This window comes from Diceros bicornis, chromosome 25 (assembly GCF_020826845.1).
Source record: "Diceros bicornis minor isolate mBicDic1 chromosome 25, mDicBic1.mat.cur, whole genome shotgun sequence".
NCBI classification, from domain to species: domain Eukaryota; kingdom Metazoa; phylum Chordata; class Mammalia; order Perissodactyla; family Rhinocerotidae; genus Diceros; species Diceros bicornis.
Window position 1 is genome coordinate 26,965,805 of NC_080764.1, and position 18,879 is coordinate 26,984,683.

General features: G+C 36.1%; 1 protein-coding gene across 7 annotated transcripts in view; it reads right to left on the minus strand.

Moving 5' to 3' along the window:
- Positions 1–18,879, minus strand: part of VEZT (vezatin, adherens junctions transmembrane protein) — a 65,092-nt gene that overhangs the window by 37,103 nt on the left and 9,110 nt on the right. For 5 of the 7 annotated variants that reach the window (XM_058568626.1, XM_058568625.1, XM_058568623.1 and 2 more), the window contains one exon: positions 2,901–3,035. In XM_058568626.1, coding sequence (XP_058424609.1) covers positions 2,901–3,035 — 135 coding nt within the window. Of the gene's footprint in view, positions 1–2,900; positions 3,036–18,879 lie in introns of those variants that run through there. The other 2 variants (XM_058568629.1, XM_058568628.1) reach the window with 2 other exon arrangements.

Below are 18,879 nucleotides of genomic sequence, written 5' to 3' on the forward strand. Positions count from 1 at the left end.
TACCATTCTCCAAGTTCTCAAATATTATGAACATTTCATTCCACAATACTAAGGCAGACAGATATTTTAATCAATTTTAGGAAAACTGCCTCATAGTGAAATAAAAGTTACATTATTGAATCAACCAAAAATTTAATTTACCTTAATAGCCCATTTCTTGAGCATGCCAGTAAATGGAGTTTACATTCTTTGAGTGATTACTATACCCCAGGTACTAAAGAAGGGTCATGGAAACAAAGATGAATACATGTAACTGCTATTTTCAAGAACTTAGTATAGAAGAGATGGTACAAATAATTATAAAACAATGTGAAGTCTGGAAAAGTGTGGGAAAAGAGGAGGCCAAGCTCTAAGACTGGAGCTAAGCCCTAACAGATGAGTAAGAATTTAACAACAAAGAAGGGAAGAACACTCCAGGCAAGGGAAAAGGATGAGTAAAGTAGAGTGCCATCAAAGCACATGCCATAGGGATAGTGGCATAGTTTGGGACAGCTAAGACCTAAGGGAAGAAGGGAATAGTAATGAAGCTAAAAAAGTACACTGAGATGAGTTTTAAAGACTTTGGTCTTACATGCCATAATAGTTTAGACTTTATCTTATAGGCTGTGAGGAGCTACCACAGGTTTTTATGCAAGGAAGTGAAACAATGAAAATCAGCATTTTAGAAAAATAACTGGCAACAGTGCACAGGCTGTACTGGTAGGGAATAATTGTAGCCAGGAAGCATGATTAGGAGGATAGTTAACAGTCCAGCTAAATAATGATAAAGGCCTGAACTAGGGTAGCAAAAATGGTAATGAATAAGAGTTAGATTTTAGAGACACAGAAACTGACTTGATACAACACTTAGTGACCAAATCAATGTGGGAGTGATGGAAAACAGTAAGATAGCTGAGAGCGTGGTAATCTGCGAATACAGAAAGGACATTTTGTTTGTTTTGGGGGTGCTGAGGAAAGAAGCTGTTTTCCATATGTTGAACCTGAGTTTCCTGGGGCACAAGCAGGTGGAAATGAAATTCAGAGTCAGCAAAGATGGAGAATGGACATAAGTGGCCAATGAGGGCAAGAAAGTAGATGAGATTCTCAGCAGAGAAGAGGCCTGATGCTAAAACTTTATGAAAGGAATGTTTAAGAATTATCACAGGAAAAGAAACTAGAAAAATAGAGAATGAATACTCATGGTGAGAATATCAGTACAGACTACTCAATAAGTACTTAATCATATTAAAAAATAAAAGATAAAAAAGGGTGATTAATGCTAATGACTGTTTAATCATGAACTCATATTTTACAAAATATTTGCTTTCCAAAGAAAATAAATTTGTACTTCACTGCTTGAATAGAATTTGGGGAGGCAATTCTAAAAATATATCCTGAGAAGGAACTAAACAGTACAACAAATCTTTCTAAAATTTAGCTGCCCCAGATTTAGAAAACCTCCACTTAAAAAATATAGCTCATACAGTTGAAACGTGTAATATGAAAACTAAACAAGCTTTCTAGACATGGTAATTTTGAAAAATATCCTCTGGCTATGCTTTTTACTATTCCTCAATTTCTGAGGGATGAAATTTTAAATTCTCATTTTATTTATTTATAAGTTAATAACAACATTTCTATATTTAAAAATACCTGTCATAAATGAAAAGGATTAAATACCTACAAAATCTAAGTTTGCACACACACACACACACACACACACACACAAAGAGATCAATGCCTATCTCCTGCCCCAAGACTATCCCTTGGCTCCTTCCTTGTCTTTTGTTGCCAAGTAATCTCAAATTCAAGTTTTAATCTATAAATAACCTATTAGATATATCTTTAGGTTTTGCTTTCAAAACTCTTCCCAAGAACATTCATATTTGAAAGAGTTTAAGTTCTACAGAGGACTAGCAAAACTGTTTCTGACCATTGTGAGCTCTAACTCTGCTAACTTCCACCTTGCAGGTGTTAGTGAAAAAAACATTTCTCTGTGTGTACTCTGCTGTTGCAATGGGCCCAACTTGGTTACCTCACATTTTAGGTGTTTTTCTAAGAATGAGAGAAAAGATTGTTCCCTCTCTGTTACCACAGAGTAAATGACTAATAGAAAACTTTAAAAGCCTCCTCCTGAAAGTAATTGAGTCTTGTAATAAAACATTGATTAAACTAGAATGCTCAAGAAATGAGGTAACCTGGTTATATTCTTTCCTATTAAGTTAGAATTCCTTTTGTTAAAACTGAAATGTACTGGAATATTGTCTTATTTTAGTAAATATGGCCGATGGAACATAAATGAACCTAGTAAATGCATTTTATAAAACACAATTAACGGAGATTCTTCTAGTATATAAGCCTCAGTGCTGTATATCAACTATAAGATATTTACTGTATAAAACAATATAATACTGCAGATATAAAGGGCATCAGAAATTGAGGTAAATATACCCACTCTATCATATATCCTTGGAACTGCTTATGAAATAGCTTATCAATTTGCTTTCTTATAATTTGTGCTCTCTTAAAAAAATATTTAAAGAAAAAAAATTCCAGTTAATATAGGAGACCTAATAGTTGGGTTCTCATTAAGGTTTCAGTATATTTTTCTAGTTCCCTCCAGATAAGTTCAATATTTAAATAAATAATATATTTTAACCCTCAACCACATTCACTTCCATTCATTACAGAAATTACCCATGAGATAGTACAAAACAGCAAGGATTCATATTTGTCTCAACAGACAAGTTTTGTACTACGGATAAAATAAAAAATAATGTCTTAGCGTGGGGGAGGACATGAGGGTGCTTACAAGATATCTTGGTTTTGGTTTTTGCAAGGGTAAGGGTAAAGGCAGTTTAAATAATCAGTAAGGTAAAGAACAAAAGATTAAGTCAGAGAGAATGAGCATGCTTTCTTACTTTCGGCAGGGCTCTTGTGGGCGACTTTTGCTGTCCCTCTGTCCCTGTGCATTTTTCTGGTTTTGGTGACAGAGAAGAACATATTTCAAAGTCTGTGTGTCCCAGATCCTGTAAGTACTGGTAAAGTGGAGAATTCTGAAAGAGACATATAAAATAAAGCAGATTTCAAGATCATTACTATTTCAAAAGTTATAGAGGCCAAATTCAATACCAAACTTCACTATCATGACCAGTATGTCCAAATTCTTTAAGACTTCTTCTATAAAGAACTGAATTATCTGTCACTTAACTATAATGTCATTTAACATTAAAAAAATCAACAAACAGAGGGCCAGCCCCATGGTGCAATGGTTAAGTTTGGCGCGCTCTGCTTGGGTGGCCCACATTTGTGGGTTCAGATCCCAGACGTGGACATACACCACTCATCAGCCATGCTGCGGCGGCGACCCACATACAAAAAATAGAGTAAGATTGGCACAGATGTTAGTTCAGGGTGAATCTTCCTCAGGGGAAAAAAAAAAATCAACAAACAATTCAAGAGAAGGACCCAAAAAAGGAAAAACTCTAAATAAAACACACAGATTTTTTTTGTGTACCAGCAAGAAAAAAATGAATTCAGGAATATAAATAGATTTGTTAAGCAATTTCTTTGCCCACATTTTTGTAGTATTAGAATAGATTGCCTCAAAATAGCCAATCCTGGCTATAGATAGTGCCTAAGAGTGAAAAACAGTTACTGTATTACTTGAACCTAAGAAGAATTAAGCAATGATTGTACCGTATTAATTATAATTTTATCATACCATCATATTAACTCATTCAAGCTCAAATATGTATTATCTATCCATATGCCCAGCACTGTAAACAAACTTAAAACTCCAAGAAAGTTACCTAAGATAAGCTTACATACAAGCATATGGCAAATGAGAGACAGTGTAGTAACAAAAGCATTAGAACACCATGGTTAAGAATACAAACTCTTGAGCCAGACTACAAGTTCAAATCCCAACTCTGCCTCTTACTAGCTGGGTAACCTATGGCAATTTATAATTCTTCTATGCTTCAGCTGTTTCATCTAAAAATAGGAATAATAATAACACCTAGTTCAGAGGGTTCTTACAAGGACTACATAAATATAAAGCACTTAAAACAGTCCCTGGCACATAGTAAGCACTCTCTTATACTTCAACTTGATATATACGTGGAAAGAGCACAGATTTTGGAACAGACCAAAAAAAATCACCCCAACCCCATCAAACAGAAATAGCATCATCACTATTGGATTAAAATCTATTGAGACAACTCTTTCTGGATAAATAGCAAGCTTTAATTTTAATGTTTAGTCTTCTCTCAAGCACAAAGTTGGTGACACGTTTAAAAATAACCCTTGATTCCATTCAACAAAATATTTAATACTTAAAAAAGACCTTATGTTAGGTGTTAGACATACAATAAAAACAACCACCCAAACAACAAACAGCAACACAGCTGACATAGTACTATGTGGCAAAAGCATAACTAAGCATATTACATGCATCATCTCAGCTAAGGTTCACAACAAACTCTAAAAGGTATCATCATCATCATCATTACTGTTGTTATTCTCATTTCATAGATGAGGAAACATTCACTCAGAATGTTTAGAAAGCAGGACTAGAGAAAGCAGGACAGGTCTGACTCCAAAGCCAACACTCTGAAATATTATACTATACTACCTAACAAACAGTCCCTCCTGTGTCTAGAGAGGAAGACACCAATGAATCTTACTTATAGTGTAGTGCAGAGACACCATGCAAATTAATAATTACAGGAATGTATTGGTTGCTATGGAAACAGAGGAGCGGCAGCTAAATTAGTCATCACTTTTAGGGAATATATCTTTCAGTTTGGAAAAATGAGTAAGAGTGAGAATTTGCTGGACTGGTAGCAATTTGCTGGCTATCAATTTGAGAGAACAGGAAGATGAGTCAAATGCCTTCCTTTTAAGCTATGTTTAATCTCTTTTGAGAAAAATATACAAAAAATTATAATATAAGTAGGAATTATGTTTCTTATCTTTCTACTAGACTTAAAATCTCTAATGGCACAGTTAATCTTTATATCACCCATAACGTATCTTCACATATTGCCTTGAATTACTCAATTGCCTTGTTTTTTTTTAATTTTTTGTTTATTGCAGTAACATTGGTTTATAACATTGTGTAAATCAGGTGTACATCATTATACTTCTATTTCTGCATAGATTACATCATGTTCACCACCCAAATACTAATTACAATCCATCACCACACACATGTGCCAAATTATCCCTTTCGCATTCCTCCCTCCCCACTTCCCCTCTGGTAACCACCAATCCAATCTCTGTCTCTATGTGTTTGTTGTTATTACCTACTACTTAATGAGTGAAATCATACGGTATTTGACCTTCTCCCTCTGATCAATTGCCTCATATTTTCCAACTGAACTGTTAACGCCATCCTGCTCTGCTCCAAGAGTGGCAAAAGAACAAGAATGCTAGTTTGTTTGGGCTGACCTTTTGAAAAGTTTACATAGTTAAAGAACAAAACAAAACAAAAAAAACTTGTCTTTAAGGCACTAGAACCCTTTCTTCACATTATCTCCAATAGGGAAGAAAAATAAATACGATGGATCAAAGTGGAGTTACTCTAATGGAAGGGTCATCAAACTTTTTTTTTTTTTAATAATTTTATTTATTTATTTATTTTTTCCCCCAAAGCCCCAGTAGATAGTTGTATGTCATAGCTGCATATCCTTCTAGTTGCTGTATGTGGGACGTGGCCTCAGCATGGCCTGAGAAACGGTGCGTTGGTGCGCGCCCGGGATCTGAACCCGGGCAGCCAGCAGCGAAGCGCGCACACTCAACCGCTAAGCCACGGGGCCGGCCCCAAACTTTTCTGTAAAAGGCCAGAGAGTAAATATTTCAGGCTTTGCAGGCCATATGGTCTCTCCCACAACTAATCAACACTGCTGCTGTAGTGTGAAAGCAGGCACAGACGATACATAAGCCAATGAGTGTGGTTATGTTCCAATAAAACTTTATTCATGGAAATACTGAACTTCTTATAATTTTCATGTGTCACAAAATATCATTCTTTTGATATTTTCCTGAACCATTTAAAAACGTAAAAATCATTCTTTGCTCACCAGCCATATAAAAATAGGCACGGAGTGGGGACAAATCTGGCCCAATAGACTTAGATTGCTGACTCCTGTTCTAATTAAAGGCTCAATTAGATCATGAGGCACACTCTTGACTGCTAACTCTTCTGGCACTTCTTGACTGGCACTCTTCTCTGGGAAGAGGCTTAGGGGGTAGAAGGATGGAGTCAAACTTTATTCAAATTGCAATGCCCGTTCTTACTGTAGACTTAGCCGATGCTGTGTCAGCACTGACCCCAATGCCCCTTCCTTTCCCAGTTTATGTCACAGCTCACAAAATAACAAAATGGAATATCTGTAACGCAGATCTTTTTGTAAGTGATTAAACAGAAGAGAAACAATTAATACTTTGTTCTCCATATATGTTTTACACATCAACTAAGAGCATACATATTCAGTTTGGATCACCATAATCTGGAACACTTGCTATTTCATATTTCACAAAAACAGCAGCATTAATCGTTTACCTTGTATATTACTGGTAATGCCTAACAGTATCATTTGATACAGTAATTCTACCAGAAGCTTAATTCTGCCTTTTCTCCAAACGTACAACTTCTTACTTTTTGGCTGATTTCACAAGCTTCTTGTCAAAGGTGTGACATATACATATGTGCTACGTAACTATGAATAATGCATCAGTAGTTCTGGTTTCTTGATCTTTATTGACAGAATTCACCACTGTTTCAGGCACTGTTTTACAGTTCTGGAAAATTCCAGCTTGCTAAGGCGATCACCATGCTTTGTTTTATGGCTTTATGTAACTAAGTATTTGACAGAATTTCAGAGTAGATAACCTCTGGAGACTAGAGATGAAGGTAATACAGGTCTGATAAAATTTAATTCTGGTCTTCATCATCGTTCATATTTGCACTTTTCTCTTTTTGGCTTTCAATGCAAATCATATCACTTTCTAACACATAAAAACTCAGATTGTATGAACACTAAAGCTCTATTCATTATGTTTATGATAGTATTCTGAGTTGTAGCATTTATTTTACTGTTTTATTTCAACTTTTATGTTTCAATCACCTTTGAGCTAAAAGAAAATTTAAAATTTAACAAACGATAACACACAAATGAAAAACAAACATCCCTTGGTTAACAAACTGAACATTAGCCCAGATGAATTGACCAAGATAGACCTTGTAGTACAAGAGCAATTTATAAGAATGCAAAGGGATTTTTAATGAAATTATTATTTTATATTAATTTTTTAAAATGGGGGATAAAATTACTATCACTTTTTTTCTGAAACTGCAAATAACCTGTGTACTATTTGATAGATCTCAGAAAACCACATCATGATCAGTGGTGCTCAAATTCTTTTGGTCTCAAGACCGCTTTATGTTCTTAAAAATTATTGATGATCGAAAAGAGCTTTTGTTTATATGGATGTCTAATGATATTTATCATATTACAAATTAAAACTGAAAAAACTTAAAATATTTATTAATTTACTTAAAGTAACAATAAACCCATTATAATATTAATGTAAATAACATAATTTTAATGAAAAAAATTGTATTGAGAAGAGAAGATTGTTTTCCATTTTTGCAAATCTCTTTACTGTCTGGCTTAATAGTATACCTGCTTCTGCCTTCAATCTGTTGCAATTTATTGTTGTGGATGAAGTATATAAAGAGACTTAGGCCTTAGATATGTAGCTGGAAAGGGAGGAGTATTTTAATAGTCTTTTCTTATAATTGTACTATCAACGAATAGCCATAACAAAACTTGACAAGAGATAGTTTTGGAAAGGTTAATTTTAATGTAGAATATGAAACCATACTGATGAGCTTTTCATACTCTGTGTAAGCACGAGAGAATGAGTGAAAAAGGCAAATAATGTCTTAGTATTAAAACCTGATCATCCAATATAAAATAATTTATTTTTATTTTTTCTTTTACAGCAAGGTGAGGCTCCCTATTCTAACAGCCCTATATTTGGAGGTTTGGGGCTATCAGGCTTATAAACTAATACACAGAAATTTCTATGTTTCATACAGTAAGTATTATTATACGTTGATGGCAGCTTTAGAAAGGTACTTGTTTTGCGGAGAGTAAGGCAGAGTAGGTGGTGATAGGTAATTTTCTGTTATAACTTTTTTCCTTGGTTCAAGCAAAATAGAACCACAAATGTTTCAGTTAAATTGTTTTCTTGAAGAGAGATTATTAGTACTGGACTCAAACTATAATTTTGTAGTATTTGAGAATGCTACTGCTGCCAAAAGAAACTTGAGAAACCTCAGACACAGCATATGGGAGCTTCTCCTCAGGAAATCCTTGTGGTTCACTATTCCTGTAAATTTTAGCTGACAGAAAACACACATCATAGCACCAGAAAGAATTTTGCTTAACGAAAGATAGCCAAGAGTCTTTCGTTGTGCTAAGATTGTTCTGATGGCAGAAACATATTTCTGCAAGAAAAATAAACAAAAACCAGACAGGAAACCCCCACATTTTTTGCTCAACCAAGTACTTCAAGAAAATGACTCATTTAAGTCCTAGACTACCTGCACTTCATGCATCCCCATTAAACATATCATACCTCACACTAATGGATATATAAAGTTTGAACCACTCATTTAATGTATTCTTTATTTTCTCCATGATTTATGGTCATTCAGTAGAAGTGCCAGTACCATTATTGCTGGTTTGCATTAAAAAGGAAGACTAACTAGTGTAGAAGTGGAGGTGATGGGTAAAATGCTTTTATTATTAGGTTCTCTCTTCTCAACTGCTTTAAACTCTTACAGATAGAACAAGTTGTAACTCTTCAGGTTCTAGCCCAGGGAGGGAAGAATAGGTCAAACATGGCAGAATTAGGTAACTCATTCAATAATAAATACTAATTGAACATCTTCTTCATGCCAGGCAATATTGAGGCACAGGGGAGAGAACAAATCAAAACAGGCGAGGTCCTTGCTAAAAGGTTTCATCCTGTGATACTTCTGATAAGGCCATGAGCAGTACCAAGGAAAATACTGAAGTAGTCTGATACTTTCCAGGTAGTCTGCTTTGTTTCAGGAAAACCCTCTCTTGGTCTCAGCTTAAGTACAAAATAAGAATGCTATGCAGTTCTTAAATTTGTTCAGGTGGTAAAACAAAACTCATGACATTCTCTGAGAAACAAGATAAAAAACTGGTATGTTAAAATATAGAATTCTGTGCTAAATCAAATGACACCTTTATCCTATGCAATCAGCCAAATCCAGAATATGGAAATTTTACAGATCAAATTACCCAGCTTCTTCAACTAATACATGATAAAATAAAGATGGAAGAGGTGGAGAAAACTGCTCAAGACTAAAGGGACATATCACTCAAATGTGATGTAGGGACTTTGTTTGGATCCTGGTTTGAACGGTTATAAGAAGACATTTTTGAGACACTCAAGGAAATGCGAACAGAGACTATGTATTAGATGATATTAGAGAACTACTATTAATTTTATTGGATAATTGTTTGGAGTTAGCATTTTTTTTTTTAAAAAAAGAGGGTATTTATCTGTTAGAGATGCATCCTGAGACATTCACAGGTGAAATTAGGTAATGTCTGGGATTTGCTTTAAAATACTCCAAGAGGGGCCGGCCCAGTGGCTTAGCGGTTAAGTGCACACGCTCTGCTGCTGGCGGCACGGGGTTCGGATCCTGGGCGCGCACAAGCACGCTGCTTGTCCGGCCATGCTGAGGCAGCGTCCCACATACAGCAACTAGAAGGATGTGCAGCTATGACATACAACTATCTACTGGGGCCCCGGGGAAAAAAAAAGGAGGAAGATTGGCAATAGATGTTAGCTCAGGGCCAGTCTTCCTCAGCCAAAAGAGGAAGATTGGCATGGATGTTAGCTCAGGGCTGATCTTCCTCACAAAACAAACAAAAAAAAAGAAAATATAGAGTATAAGGAATCATAGATTGAAAAAAATTTCACAAAAATAAGCAGCCCAGAAGCTGCTTTCATTATTTACTTTTTATTTTGGGAGAATGATAGATTCAAAAAACAAAAAACAAAACAGAAAATTAGTTATTTTTCCATGACTTGCAACCTAAAAATTCCACGGGCTTTGTAAGTGAAATGAGTTACCTTCAAAATAACTGCATCAGAGTTAATGCATTAAAATTTTAACCAGCCATCAATACTATATAAAACCAAAATAATTACAGCACTTGGTTATATTTGAAGATTATTTTTAAATGAACTTCATGTTCATCTAACTGAACTTCAGTTTTCCAGTAAAACAATCTCCTTACTAAAAAATTTCTGTTGGGGCCTCAACATAAGAAAAGAAACATATATCTGACTAACTGGGTCACATATGAAAACTAGGAAAGGCAGATATCTACATAAACCTAGCTTCTTCCACAAATGGCGTCTCACTGAGTGGTTTCCTTTAGCTACCGCCACACCTCTGTCAATGCTATAGGCCCACAACCAAGCACCTGCATTCAGGCTAAGAAGCAGCCAGCAGAATCCTAGATGCTCTTTCCACACTAACTCTGGTGCACCCTCCGGACTCGCGCCTCTTTCCCAGAAGAGCTGCTCTCAGGGCTGTACACCCTAATAATGTCTGCATTTATTCCCAATCATTTCTGTTTTAGATGAGCTATAATTCCCATATATTTGCCTCAGATTACACAAGCCTAGAAATTGGCTGCAAAGAATCTTGGGAGACTATAACAACAATAGTACTCTATTCTTAACAGATTATTTTCAAATCCAGCTCACTGGGTTTTTAAAACAACTTTTATGACACTGGAAGAGAAAATATAGCCAATATTTGATAAAACTAGTTTCTGTAATTTATAATAAGCCCATTTAACCAATAAGAAAAAGATTTTAAAAACTGCAAAAACAGGCAAAGGATACAAAGAGGCACTTCAAAGAGAAAAAATATACAAATGAGTAAATACAAATAAAAACATGTTAGACTTTACCCTTGACTGAAGAAGTGCAAATTAAAACAAAGATATAATTTTTATCTGGTGGTTGGCAACAATTAAGAAGTTTGATCATATTTAGTGTTGGCAAGGGTGTAAGCAAACAGATACTTCATACACTATTAGTGGGAGTATGTCTATAAAAATATAAATGTATATATCCATTGACCTAGCAATTCCACTAGGCATCTATTCTTTGGATATAATTATAAAAGTATGCTTAAATGTACATACAAGAATACTGACTACTACAACCATTTAAGAACCCCACTTACATTAAGAAAGTCAAATTATACAATATTTCTATGTGTATTACACACATATATTTGCATATATGTATATATGAACATAATTGCACTGAAAACGATCTGGAAGAAAACGGATAACAGTAGTTACTTCGGGGGAGAAAAGGGGGATGAAGGGAGGGCTGATGCTTTCCCTGTATTATTTGACTTTTTGACAACGAGAATATATTCATGTATTATTTGTGAGGAAGAAGGTGCCCAGCATAAGGCCTGACAAAAAAGGTGTTGAACTGTTAGTTTAGCAAAAGAACAGAATGATCCTGTGCACTTTTCTATATCAAAACTAATGATCTACTCAACTATTACAGAGTTCCTTTATTTACAATGTCAGTACTATATCAAAGCCATACTATTAGGCCTTGAAAAATGCTAACTATTCTCAGATGTTATTTGATCTCTGCAAGTCTATATTAAAACACAAAGCAACAGGAAAATACAGTCAGCTACTGACAGAAGGCAGTAGGAGGCAGGAAGCATTGGCACAGACACCTGAAGTTGTGTAACGTAGAAGTAACTTTGTTCATGAAGACTTCACACCTATATAAATCTGTGCTTACCTAGAAGCCTTTGATTTCCATTCCCTTGTTAACAGAATTTACGAAATTACTTACAGGTAATTTTTCTTCAAAAATTTGTATCAATTTTTAATTTCTTCAGAAAAAAAGTACTATAATGTAAGTTATATATTTTTAAAAGTTTCTACCATGCCAATAGAACCTCGAAAAGCTCTTTTATTCCAAATAAAAATCTTCAAAGAAAAAGATATCTGTAGTTATAGGGACTTGATGGAGACTATATGCCTGGAGACAATTATTTATTAGCTATTTAAAATATTTTAAAAATCTTTTATCTTTGAATATAGCTTAAAGCTATAGGTCTAAATGTGATTATCACATATAGAACAGGAATTTTTTTTTGGAAAATATGATTGAAAAGAATGAACTCCTGTTGTCAATTGCTATCATTTCCTTATTTTTTTCCAGACTAACTACAGAACACCACAAAATAAACTGATGAGGAAGACTGACATTACTAAATTACACAAGGTAGCTATTTTCTCCATTTTTAATGAAGAAGTTTTTGGTATATAAAGAGCTAAAACTGTCACAGTTAACAAAACCCTGCAAAGGAAAATAAGTTTCCCCATTACTATTAATTATATTGCCAATATACTGAATTTCTATAGAATTTTCACTTATCTTTAATCAGTACACAATCAGCATATATAATTTGAAAATAACTACTTATTGCCACTCCACCACACCCTAAACCTTGAATAATATCATAGAATAGTACTTTGCAAAATTGAAGATAGTATAAAATAACAGGAAATATTTTTTGGAGTTTACACATTTTAACATAATTTCTAAATTACTATTCCAAAAGCCCCAAAGCCAAGCGTTAATTTAATTGTTCCTCAATATCAGCAAAACAAAATCTAATCATAGAATTCAAAAAGATTAGGCAAGCTAAAATGGGCTATGAAAATTAGTTCAAATAATTAAACTACTCACAGACAGCATAGTTCTAATTTCTCCAGTTGACCTAGATGAAAAATTTACTGACTCTTGACTATATTCTTTTGATCCATACACTTCTTTCTTTGATGGTTCCCACTTGTTTCTCCAGGAGAACTACACTACAAAATGGCCACTGAACTGGAGGGCGTGTCTTCATCATTACTAAGCATTTTCCTATCAGAAGCAGCTCTTTGAAAAAACCTGAACATAATTTCTTCAGTGCCACTCAGTATTACTCGGTAACCGCAGAAGTAATAGGGAGAGTGGGGTTTTTAAAATACCTTTAAAGGATATTACTTAATATTTGTGTTTACTTAAAAGTTTATTTAAACCAACAGCAGGTAAATTTTTCTGGTTGTAGGCATCTAATATTTTCCAACCGAAATGCATCCTATCCAATTAATCTTACATGAAATATTATAAACAACAAAAAGTTTTAAAAAGAGTAACTTAAAATTTTTTCTATACAATAGTACAAATGTACTTAAGTATAACAGTATCTAGGCCAAAACAAAACATATCCATCAAAAGAAAGATGAAGAGATGCAAAGGGAGAAAATTGGCATACACAGCTTATACACTCAACTGACTAAAAAAGCAACAGTGACTTGGTCTTAAGTAAGGGAAGAAACGATAGCAATGGTGGATTGAGCTCTTCCTAGGACTGATGTTACCCATATTATTATTTAATATATGGTTAATCAACCGGCATATATCGGGCACTTAACTGAATGCAGAGCAGAAGTAGGGTGAGGAAGCAAAACTATCATTTTCAACTCTTTAGAAAAAAAATTAGGGGCCGGCCTGGTGGCACAAGCGGTTAAGTGCGTGCTCCGCTGTGTGGCCTGGCGTTTGCCGCTTTGGATCCAGGGCGTGCACCGATGCATTGCTTGGCAAGCCATGCTGTGGCGGTGTCCCATATAAAGTGGAGGAAGATGGGCATGGATGTTAGCCCAGAGCCAGTCTTCCTCAGCAAAAAAAAAGAAAGAAAGAAAGAAAAAAAATTAAAGCCAGATCAAACACATTGGCAAAATGTTGGGTGTGAGAAGAGCATGCAATAAACGTTAAAATGAGGTTTGGATGTTATTAGATCACACCCAACCTTATATTCTTTTTTCCTTATCCCAAATAATAATAATAACAACAACAACAACAACAACAACAAAAGTAGAGACAGAATTTGTGGTTCTGTTAAGAGATAAAGGGGAGATCTTTCTCTCAAAATGATTCATTATTCCGTTTCATTAGAAAGGGACAATCTGTAAGGAAACGTAAAAGAACAAGAACAAGGCAAGATATACACTGAAGTAGAACATCCACTTTAATAAAGATATTAAAGACATATGAGATTAATGGTTGCAGATTAATTAGCAAAGTCCCAACAATAAGATACAGGTGGCCAGATTCTGTCAGCTAAATAAATTACAATGTGGATTTAAAAATAAAGGACGTCCTTAAATACATTATTTCAAAAAAACACTAATGGGCATTTTGATCTGCTGTAATGAGACTAACAAGTCTCAATAGATATATAAGCAGTACTCTAAAAATCCAGAGGCGATGAAGTCAGTGCACGGTCTAACACTGTGCCCCTGTGGAGTGCACTGAACTTTGGGTCTTTTACTCCTAAATCCTTAAGGCATGATTTGCTTCTGGGAACTCAGGGAACACCTGGTACAGAACCAGGAAAACTAAACTGAGTCAGGGTTTCTGTTCTGAAAATAGACTGGAAAGGAGCAGAATCTCTTCCTGTATTTTCTAATTAACAGAAGCCTCTAAGGGCCTACTCTCATTTATTCAACCTACCAGATTCAAAAAAAATTTAATAAAAAAGAACGATTTGGTATATAACTCCTTCATATAACAAATGAGAAGCAAGCTTTAGAGAAATTAAATGAGTCATTTAAGATATCATTGCTAATTAATGTGTCTTTTTTTTTTTTAGATTTTATTTATTTATTCCCCCTCTCCCCCCAAAGCCCCAGTAGATAGTTGTATGTCATAGCTGCACATCCCTCTAGTTGCTGTTATGTGGGACGCGGCCTCAGCATGGCGGGAGAAGCGGTGCGTCAGTGCGCGCCCAGGATTCGAACCCGGGCTGCCAGCAGCGGAGCGCGTGCACTTAACTGCTAAGCCACGGGGCCGGCCCCAATGTCAGTGTCTTGACAACTATTCTAGCCCTCTTTCCACATGCTTTTGAAAAATGAAAGTCTTGGGCCAGCCCCGTGGCTTGGCGGTTGAGTGCGTGCGCTCCACTACTGGCAGCCCAGGTTCGGATCCCGGGCGCCCACCGCTTCTCCAGCCATGCTGAGGCCGCCTCCCACATACAGCAACTAGAAGGATGTGCAACTGTGACATACAACTATCTACTGGGGCTTTGGGGGAAAAAAGGGGGAGGATTGGCAATAGATGTTAGCTCAGAGCCGGTCTTCCTCAGCAAAAAGAGGAGGATTAGCGTGGATGTTAGCTCAGGGCTGATCTTCCTCACAAAAAAAAAAAAAAAAGAAAGAAAGAAAAATGAAAGTCTGTGATATAACTACATAAGATACCAAGATAACCATAAAAAATAATTTAAGCACTGTATCATAGCTTGAGACAAAAGAACTTGCGTTTTAACAAATGCAATAAAAATATATGAGAGAGACCTACTTACTACCTTTTGGAATGTGTACATCAAAAAAAAAAAAGTTAAAATCTATATTGGAACTCTGAGAATATGTGAAGAAGCCAAAATGGAAGAAACAACATGACCCAGACAGAAAAAAGCAAAGACTTGTTCCCAAGAATAACCTTTTGGGCCGGCCCAGTGGCGCAAGTGGGTTAAGTGTGCGCACTCCGCTGTGGCGGCCCGGGGTTTGCTGGTTCAGATCCCAGGCGAGCACCGACGCACTGCTTGTCAAGCCATGCTGTGGCAGCGTCCCATATAAAGTGGAGGAAGATGGGCATGGATGTTAGCCCACGGCCAGTCTTCCTCAGCAAAAAGAGGAGGACTGGCAGATGTTAGCTCAGGGCCAATCTTCCTCACAAAAAAACAAACAAACAAAAAACCAAGAATAATCTTTATAATTCATGTTAAACAAATTTATCCTTGCATATCTGGTGACAAAGTAGCTTTGGTCTTAATAGTCAATCTTTTATGTCAATAGGGTTCTGATTTAATAACTCCATTAATAAATATTCTTTCCCTCAGAGACACTGATAACAGCATGAATTTCCCTATACTTCCAATCTCAGTTACTATCCAGAAGCAGATTATTTTATTTATTTATTTATTTATTTATTTATTCCCCCAAAGCCCCAGTAGATAGTTGTATGTCATAGCTGCACATCCTTCTAGTTGCTGTATGTGGGACGCGGCCTCAGCATGGCCGGAGAAGCGGTGCGTCAGTGCGCGCCAGGGATCCGAACCTGGGCTGCCAGCAGCGGAGCACGTGCACTTCACCGCTAAGCCACGGAGCCGGCCCCAGAAGCAGATTATTTTATATAATACAATTGTACAGCTTTATGTACTATAGGAAACTGAAGATACATTTTAAGGAAAAATAATAATAATACCTGAAATTTTATATGCATAATTATTCCAGACAGCAAGCTCCATTATCAAAATAGCAAATACTGTCAAGGTATATTTTCACAGACAAAACTAATTTCCTTCCATTAATCAAATCAATAATGCAAGTAGAAAAGAATTTACAAATGATACTTATAAAGAATGCCTTAATGTTCTTTAGACATATATAACAACGTTTAAAAATATAAAGAAAAGAGAATCTCTGAAGCAAGAGAGGATTGTTTTTTTAACTTTCTTTTAAATGTGTGAGATTGTGTGAGAGCCATCCCACATTCATTTGATGGATTTAGTGCGGGGGGTGGGGAGGGGTTGTGGGGGCTAACCCAGAACATAGTCCCAACAAAGGGTTAATATCCAATAATTTACTGAAAAGGATGAAGGAGGGAAAGACATCAAGATAAGAGGGGCAACAATTAGCTTTCTCAGTCATGAACAAAGGAAAAGAGAATGAATTTCAACAAACACCAAAAAGAGTTCAACTACAGAAAATAAGGTTACCATGGACAGAGATTTGAGAGAGCAAAAGGTTCCTTGAGGACAACATTGTCCCTTATAATGAAGTTACAAAGAAACAGTTTAGATGTACTACAAATAATGCAAAGAGGTAGAAATATTAGTCCTTCAGATAACAAGTTCTTATTTTCAAGTACTCTTTCCTCTAGGAGTAGCAGGATTCAAGATAGGATGAATGACTCAAAGTTTCTGCAATTAATTTATAATGAAAAAATTTGACAGCTATGAAAGAGCAACATCAAAACTTGAACATCTGTTTAAGGTGACTAGAGAATTCTTACTCTCAAAGCATCTTAATTAGAGATTACAATAACAGAGGAAAATGACAATATTGGTATTTCAGTATTTATTTTGCTTAATATGCATGTTTGATATGGTGTCCATCATTTTCTAAACTTTCTCCTGATGCTGTTCAGCCTGAGAGGTCCAAGTCTAAGCTGTACTGTCTTTCTCACTTCAGTCTCTTGGGGTAGTCAGGCTCCAAGATAATGGAATTAATTTTGAAGGTTATGGAGAATCTAGCCCTGAGGAAATGCAGGTGGTCAGATTCTAAGGGGAGGACCAGGAATTGGGCCTGGGAACCTCACTCTTCCTTCCCTTTCTTAATTCCTCTACTACACCATCTTTCAGTGCACCCCTGGTCCTCCCAGACTAGGAGGACTCAGAGGTGACCTCTGGAAGGAGAACACAAAAGACCAAAATCAGAAGAAAAGATAATAAAATTTACTATTAATCCAGGAAATTGATATTAAAACAAAATACTTCAAGAGTTTTAAACAGGGAAATGACGTGGTTGGAATGCTTTCCAGAAATTTTGCTTGATTAAAATTTTTTATTTTTAATTTTAATGTAGCATATCATTCTCTAAGTCTTAAGATATAAACAAGTCTGATTTCTGACTCTGAAAATCATTAAAGTAACAGTATTACACCAATTATACCAAAAATATACCAGTTAATTTTTCTTAGGGGAGGAGCAGTTAGGTCTTAACGACAGATATGGTGGACTGGTTTTTTTTTTTTTTTTTTTTTTGGTGAGGAAGATCAGCCCTGAGCTAACATCCATGCTAATCCTCCTCTTTTTGCTGAGGAAGACCAGCTCTGAGCTAACATCTATTGCCAATCCTCCTCCTTTTTTTTTCTCCTCCTCCCCCCAAAGCCCCAGTAGATAGTTGTATGTCATAGTTGCACATCCTTCTAGCTGCTGTATGTGGGACGCGGCCTCAGCACGGCCGGAGAAGCAGTGCGGTGGTGCACGCCCGGATCCGAACCCAGGCTGCCAGTAGCGGAGCGCGCGCACTTAACCGCTAAGCCACGGGGCCGGCCCTGGTGGACTGGTTTGTTCAACCTCCATTCTACCTTCCTTCCATCTAGTGTGCTTACTTCTTGTGTTAAAGAGACAGGAAAGCTAAATGCGACAATTCCCAAATTATCTTGTGGCTATGGTTCTGGATATAAATCAGGGTTCCCCCAATTAGGTACACACGTGAGAGATTTGGGAAGTGGAAAGGAAGCAGAGGTCCACTTCTTGCTGCCTTGGCTTTTTTAAAATTTTTATTTGCTATTAAACAAAGCCGTGGAGGCAAAATGTTTCTAAAGCAGTATTCCATTACATATTCTCCAGCTTCCTGATAATGAAAAGGAAATTGTGGTAGAGACAGTGGATAGATTCTGAGTTCCAGTATCTTTGTACCAGCTTTGTAGGTTATTGAGAGGCAGATGTGGCAATGGCTTCCTGATTCTTGTACTGTAGCCATGATCATGATCATGTGGTTCTTGGTTTTATGAGTTTAACAACCTTGATAGAGCTTGATCCTTCAGAACTTCCAACAATACTCTAACCACTAATTCCCTATATTAAATTTTTTTCTATTTATAGTAGATAGAGGGGTTTGTTTTCTGCACTAGGATCTATGGCTTATATAGTACTTGTTGTCTACAAGTAAGGCT